General features: G+C 41.1%; 1 protein-coding gene across 3 annotated transcripts; it reads left to right on the top strand.

Annotated features, from left to right (window-relative positions):
- On the top strand, positions 379 to 6,617 carry LOC8085223 (spermine synthase). 3 transcript variants are annotated; one of them, XM_021460319.1, is made up of 12 exons: positions 383 to 624; positions 921 to 1,147; positions 1,257 to 1,301; positions 2,229 to 2,305; positions 2,385 to 2,507; positions 2,668 to 2,772; positions 2,855 to 2,927; positions 3,073 to 3,144; positions 3,398 to 3,593; positions 5,391 to 5,520; positions 5,920 to 5,994; positions 6,118 to 6,617. In XM_021460319.1, the coding sequence occupies exons 2-11, from the start codon at positions 952 to 954 to the stop codon at positions 5,989 to 5,991; spliced, it is 1,089 nt and encodes a 362-aa protein (XP_021315994.1). In that variant the 5' UTR covers positions 383 to 624; positions 921 to 951; the 3' UTR covers positions 5,992 to 5,994; positions 6,118 to 6,617. The 3 variants fall into 3 exon arrangements, with proteins under 3 accessions (XP_021315995.1, XP_021315994.1, XP_002453195.1); XM_002453150.2 differs by having other exon boundaries at positions 384 to 624; positions 6,112 to 6,617; XM_021460320.1 differs by lacking the exons at positions 5,920 to 5,994; positions 6,118 to 6,617 and adding an exon at positions 4,474 to 4,570 and having other exon boundaries at positions 379 to 624.

Below are 7,582 nucleotides of genomic sequence, written 5' to 3'. Positions count from 1 at the left end.
ACAATCCCTCCAAACCAATGAGTTACGAAGATGGAGTTGGAGGTCGTTGATATGGACCAACGGGGGCATACTAGTTTTATCTTTTGACTTTTTTTTTGTTAATTAGGCTTTGTTTAGTTTGTGAAATTTTTTAGTTTTGGCTACTGTAACATTTTTGTTTTGTTTGTATGTGACAAATATTATCTAATCATAGATTAACTAGGTTTAAAAGAAAAAATCTATCTTGCAAATTATAAACAAATTATGTAATTAATTTTTATTTTTATTTGTATTTAATGCTTTATATATAAGTTTAAAGATTTAACGTGACTAGAAATCTTAAAATTTTTTGGTTAGGATTAACAAACTTGTTCCGAGGTAGAGCGGAGTTGCCCTTCACTCCACCAAACACACCTGTACTTTTCCTCCATCTCGTCTCGCCGCCTTTACTTCTCCCATCCGCCCCTGCGCGCGCGCGCTCTCTCCCCCCTTTCTCGCGCGGCAACCGGGCCGCCGCCGCCGCCGCCGCCCTACCTCAGGTGCCCAGGTCTTCTTCGTTCGCTCCACCAGCCGCCAGGTCTTCGTAGGCCCATTCCCCCGCTCTTCGTCGGCTCCTTCAATCCGCCGGCGACGAGCACCCATCAGGTACGACATGAGCGCGCCCCTCCCCTTCCATACTCTCCCCTTCTCGCCGTGCAAAGCCGACCATTCGGATCTGATCCGAGTACAAGTGCATACGCGCCCACCGACCTTCGGTTCTGATGCCGGAAATCATTGCTGCCACGTTTCCCTACCCCGTGTAACCTCCTCAGTTCAGCTTCAGCGTCAGCCTCCCCAACCGCCTGTTGTTCCCACCACGTTCGCGGCTCGCGTTCCCTGTACCCCCGCAAACTCTTCAGGCACCTATTGACCCTGTGTGTGCGCCTGTTGCTTTGGTGCAGAGGCTGGGAACTCCAAAGAGGAACAGGGTCCATGGAGGCTGGAGGCGCAGGAAATGGTTCGAATGGGGCGGCGCAGACAAAGGGGAGTGGGGGTGATGGCTCCACCAAGACGCCGCCGCCACTTCCCCCTTGCTGTGTCAAGGCGAGAGCCGCGGCACCTGAGTCTGAGGCCAAGTGCCATGCCACCGTGGTTTCGGGATGGTTCACCGAGCCACGATCACACTGCGGTACGCCATTGGTTGTCTTGCTTCGTGACATGTACTGTACTACTTTATTATTACTTACTGTCATCTGTTAACTAGTTATTTTATTCCACCCTGATTGCTGCCTGTGCAGGTAAAGCCAGCAAGGTTCAGTATTACAATAATCCAATGTGGCCAGGTACTTGGTCCACCTGCTTCCAATATTGTTTACCTTATGTTATGTCTCTTAATTAACAATTGTCTACATTTCCAAAGTCAGCATGTTTTTCTGAAAGATATGTAGTTAATGGCTGGGCAACTTCATTCCTGAATGGACACGATGCTTAAATTATTGCAACTACAACTGAGTTTTCAATCAATTTAAGCAGACTTTATTTATGTAAGAAAATGATTTAGCCTGACTTACTCTAGAAATAAAATTCTAGCATTTTTTGAAAGTAGATATGCATCTTGTCCAGCTTCTGTACAGACAATGGTTTCGATATTTCTAATAAGATGGTATCTATGTTATTACAAGCACACCCTCATAGTAATATCCTTGCAAAATTTGGTACTGGACGTTGATCTAACATAGTGCATGCTAATCAGAGTTAGGATTTTTTTTTGGTTCTTATTTATTTTGTTGTGTGTAAGACACACTCTGTAGTCTGTTGACTGTGCTAGTGATGATGTGGTCCTATGTCTGCGTAATTCTTTCTCATGGCAGAATGACCTTGCATCAGCTGATAAGAATAAGACATAACACAACAGAGTACATATGCAGCTGAGTGCTAATTATGCCTTTTTTATTGTCAATTTTAGTGTGGATGGTTCTGTGTCTCCACGAGAAAGCCTATGCTCTTTTGGTTCCATTTCCTGACCCTGTAACATGTTTAATTTATGTTCCAATGTTGGATAATCAGTCTGTTGCTATACTCCCCAGCGTGGACTCTTTCTCCCCAAGTGTGTTATTTTTTCCCTGTGCAAATACCGCTGTTTAGCATCCTATAATATGCTATTTTCGCATTGAACCAAACTTCCAGTTGCTCTCTGTTTCTCTGGCATTTTCCTAGAGTGAAACAATTGTACTTTCTCATGTATCTAGTGATTTTGTTCTCATATACAGGAGAGGCCCATTCCTTGAAAGTGGAGAAGATATTGTACCAGGGGAAATCACCATACCAGGAAGTCCTAGTCTTTGAGGTTCTCTTCACTTATTGATACCAGAAAAATAAACTGCCTTTTGGCTTCTGTTGTGTAACCTGGTAATTTTTGTATGCAGTCGTCAACCTATGGGAAAGTCCTTGTGCTTGATGGTATTGTTCAATTGACCGATAAGGATGAATGTGCATACCAGGAAATGATTACTCACCTCCCTCTTTGTTCAATTCCATCCCCTAAAAAGGTATATCTCCTGATCCTTGCTTTTCCTCAATATTGTGAAAATTATAGACAATGCTGTGTTGCTTAACAGAAATTGGTTTGCATGAATTATTCTTTTTACATGCGCTTGCATGGAAACTGTAGCATGCAAGTGACTTATGTTCTTAGGAACTACCTTGCAGGTTTTGGTTATTGGTGGTGGTGATGGAGGTGTACTTCGAGAGATTTCCAGACATAGTTCAGTGGAGTCCATTGACATATGTGAAATTGATCAGCTGGTTATTGATGTAAGGTTCTCCTTTGATGCATTAACCTTTTCAAATGTAGTCGCTTAATTATTCTTTGCTGATATACATCTTAACTCTTTAGATTTGCAAAGATTTCTTCCCACATTTGTCTGTTGGATTTGAAGATCCTCGTGTTCAACTTCATGTTGGTGACGGTATGTTGATAATCCCATGAGGCCATGATGAATACATTATTTTTTGATATCTGCTGGTTGCTGAAGTTTCCTATTGTTTAGGTATTTGTAATCCTTTCAGTTTTTGAGCTCTAATTCCATAAGAATTGTTTTTCTTCTATTTCAGCCGTGGAGTTCTTGAGAAATGCTCCTGAAGGGACATATGATGCTATCATTGTTGATTCATCAGACCCAATAGGTGAGTTTATGCTGCAGTGGATAGTATTTCTTGATAACAGCACCATTGAAAGTTTTAGCTATGTCTTGGTGTTGCACATATGTTCTGTGATCTTTTTCTTTGCTTCCTCTTATATTGTTCCTGAACTCCATGCTTATTTATTTCTACTAGGTTATGATGAAAAATTTGCAGATATTTTCTTGCAGAAATAACTTTGATCTATCAAATTTTCAGTCACATCTTATTGTTCTTATGTTACATTTGACATTTGCAGGGCCTGCTCAGGAACTTGTGGAGAAGCCTTTTTTTGAGACCATCGCTAGAGCTTTGAGGCCTGGTGGTGTTCTTTGTAATCAAGCTGAGAGTATGTGGTTGCATACACATTTGATTCAGGACATGCTTTCAATTTGCCGTGAGACTTTCAAGGGTTCTGTCCGCTATGCATGGACTAGTGTCCCAACATACCCAAGGTTCTTCACATTCTCTATTCTCTGGTCTCCTTACCTTTATCATTTCCCCCCTCAACTGTATATACATTTAATTTAGACATACTGTTGCACTTCACAACCTACTATTAGTATATTGCAAATTAATAACCTGGTGCAGTCCATCTTTTGTGGGGCTGTCATTGGTCTAAGTTTTTTAATTATTGATGGAAAGGTGCATACTTAAAATACAGCTATAGTTCAACTTTGGACTTTTCGTAGTTGTGGTCTCTCTAAGCAGTCCATCAACAATTTCTATTTCATTGCAGGTACATATCCTAAACCTAACAGCCACCTATTTGTGTGAAAAAAATAGTTTTGTTTGTTATGCATGCATAAAGTCTGCACTATGCATATGGATAGTTTTTGTTTGGTTCAATATTGTTCTTATTCTTAAATGACATGGAACAACAAGGGTCCAATTGTTAAAATCATTTAATCGCTCCATTCTAAATTATAAGTGGTTCTGGCTTTTCTAGATACATAGTTTTTGGACATAATGTACATATAGGTGCTTAGCAAAAGCTATATACCTAGAAAAGCCAGAACGACTTATAATTTGGAATGGAACAGAGGCGTACTTAAGTTATCTTTCTTTGCTACATTTTTCTTGGTAAAAACAAGGATTGGCTCAGGAGTGCAAGCTTCACATTGTCTCGTTCTGTGCTGAGTTGAATGGATGCATATTTGAGGTTTTGAACTTATAGTTTCTGTGAGCATTTAGTTTTTATTCCTTTATGACAGGTCCTTGGTGGACGTGGGTTGGGCATGATCACATTATAACTTGTTCTGCATTCAACTAATTTTTTTATTTGTACCAAGAAGTTCGTACTGCGATCCTCATGAGTGTCACTATTGTTGACAGTAAACTGGTGGCAGTGCTGGTTCATTTGGCACATAGGATATTTCGGGCTTTAGCTCAACTCATGCAAGGAACCAGTCCATAGCCTGACAAACCTTTAGTGAGCATATTCCCAACATTATCTACATGTTTTACTTGGTCAAGCCACCCTAGTTGTCAATATGTTTACCTCATTATTGGAGCTACAAATAGTTTTCATTTTTTTCCTTGAAGGCATTTTTTTGTGCACGCTTTAGTAGACTTACCAAGATGGGAAATAATCACTTGACATTGTACTTAACATTATGCATTAGACGAAAGATAAGTATAACACGAAAGGAAACATGCTGCTAAAAGTTAGGAAATTAAACTTCCTGGAAAAAAAATTGGAACTTAAAGATAAATGTTATTTTATTTGTAAGACACGATATATGGTTTTAGGAGAAGAGTAGTTCAATGCATTATACTTGTGAACACTGTAAAAAGTTTAGTCTTTGCCGTGTCCTTTGATTGAGCAAATAAAAGGAACTAATATGTGTTTCAAAGCAGGAAAAATGAACTAAGGGGGGTGACCCATAACTAGCCATTGGATACCACCTTGCATTCCTAGTTTGACATCATTAAAAAAAAGGCTCATGTCAAATTTTCTCCAAAGTTTGTGCAAGAGTTTCAGGGGCTTATTTCTTTGTTCTGAGAGGACATATAAAGAATCTGTCCATAGGATTATAATCCTTCGAAATTCCTTGGTTTCCCTTTGTTTAAAAAGTGGGGCTAAGTGTAGAAGCTCTATTTGTTTTAACATTATGTGCTTACTGCTTAGTATGAGCTGTGACAAATAATTGCTGTAGGTTCTGCAGTTCTAGGCATATAAGCCTTTTGTTGTGTTCAGCTTTTCTGTTTGGAACTTACCTTTCTTACTGAATGTTTACTTGAATTTGCAGTGGGGTGATTGGGTTTCTGCTATGTGCCAAAGAAGGACCACCGGTCAACTTTCTGACTCCTATAAATCCAATTGAAAAAGTGGAAGGAGCTACTAAAGCAGGAAGGGAGATCAGATTTTATAACTCAGAGGTTAGTTTTCCTTTAATCAATCACATATGATTTCTTGTGTCAATATTTTGATTCAATCTGTGCTGCCTTTTGTCCTAGTACTACTATGTAGAAGTTTATCTTAATGACATGATCCAGAAATTCTATTTTTCGTTAATTACACCTCTATGCTATGATGAAGTCTGAATGGAACATACGACTCACCCATACCTAGTTCAGGGCTGGGGTTACACTAATAGCCTTTGTATGATTCGGTAATAATCGAGTCGTGTTTCATTTCATCATTTGTAATATGGGAATGTTCGTATACCTGCTGTCCCTATTTTTGCTTACCCATCGGAGCCCATTCAACTGCAACCCTTATGTGAGATTGCTTCCATGAAAATTCCTTTGCCCTGGCTAATTTTCATTGTTGAACAGATGCATAGGGCAGCGTTTGTTCTTCCGACCTTTGCGAAGAGAGAGCTAGAAGCATATTGTGCTTCTACGTAAACAGTAAGTTTTTTTTTTAACAAACCGGGACAAGTGATTCTTAGTTCTCCTGCCTTTGGCGTGTTTTCACAGTTTTTAAGAGTATTTTGCAAGCAAACTCATGCGGAGAAATCTGTGCAGGAGCAGGCAGAGGAGGAAATAGCGACACCACCACCAAAGCTAACTGTGGCTCCAGAGAGTGGAATTCTCAGTGCATCCTAGCTTAGACCGGCGTGACTCAGAACCGAGACACGTCTAGAAACCGTCCCTTCACGGCATTCCCTAGTATCGCCAATTGGATACGCTCTTGCTCTATCACGTATTGTAAGCATGGACATATGGAGTGTGTGTGGGGTGCATTGGAATTTGACGCGTAATGAGGCGCTCATGTGTTAATAATAATCTATGCTCCTGTGTTATGGCACCAACAATGAGATGACAAATGGCATGGTAAGGAAAAGACGAACAGTGTGATGAGTCTGACGTGATGAGCAAATTCCACATTGCACTTTACCCATCCTTTTTCGCATTTTGTTGGTGACGTTGTGTGTTGGGCTATTATTGTTTGGTGGTCATTTCTTCACCACCGGAGTCCAGAGGCGTGCTCCCAGGCTTTGCAGCAATGTTATACGATTGGCTTTGTGTTTTGGGGCATGGATAAGCCGGTGATATATGTATACTCGAATATGATCTTGTTTGGATGCGGTCGGATCCACTTTAATCCACATAGGCATAGGCTGGATTGGTTTCGGTTAGAAATTAAATCAAGTTTTATCCTAATTTCTTTCTTTTTCTATTTTCTTTTTTAAGAAATATCCTAATTTACTTCAACACATAGAGATCGTAGATCGAGGTAAATGCAGGACCCGGTAAATATCAGAAATGGCCTGAAGCATCCGCCATCGCGAGCACCATCCTGCTGCCGGTGGCACGTAGCAGCAACAGCAGTTAGGAGGCAGCTAGGATTAGGAATTGTTTTTTCAAAAAAGAAGCAGCAAGATTAGGAACCTGTTAAATTTTAATAACCCCAACTAAACACGTCTTAGGAGCATCGAACATGCATGGACTGATGGACGGAGACGGCTGCGGCTGAGGACAGGAGCGGAGGACGACGAAGCGATTGCTTCACGAGGGGAAAGCATTGCTGCTGCTGCTGCTGCTGCTGGGACCTATTAGGAGTACTAGCAGTCCTCGTTTCTGTTGGGGTGTTGGCAGATGAGCAGCCATGCCGGCCGCCGTGGGAGCTGGCCTGGGATCCATCCATCTCCGTCTCCATCTCCAATAGGACAAAGGAGACAGGTGACAGCATCACAGCAGGCACGTACTACTACACTGCTCCAGCTGAAGAAAGCAGCCAGTCAGACAGTCTATGGTGCCATCATGGCCCATCCCATGCCCATTAGGCCAGTCTCAATGGCCCATTTCAATACACGGTTTTCAAGACAAATTTACTGATAGAGCATCAATGAAACGAACAATGAAACAACATCCGCAATGCATGAGTTTTACCTTGATATTTCCTAGTCTGGGCAAAGCATTTAGTTACTGCAAAATGATTGGATCACATGCAAAATGGTGAAACGATTTAGTCCTCAGTGGAGATTTCATCCTG

The sequence above is a fragment of the Sorghum bicolor genome, chromosome 4, assembly GCF_000003195.3.
Source record: "Sorghum bicolor cultivar BTx623 chromosome 4, Sorghum_bicolor_NCBIv3, whole genome shotgun sequence".
Taxonomy (NCBI): domain Eukaryota; kingdom Viridiplantae; phylum Streptophyta; class Magnoliopsida; order Poales; family Poaceae; genus Sorghum; species Sorghum bicolor.
Note: the sequence above shows the minus strand (reverse complement) of the source record. Positions and strands in the feature narration are given on the sequence as shown.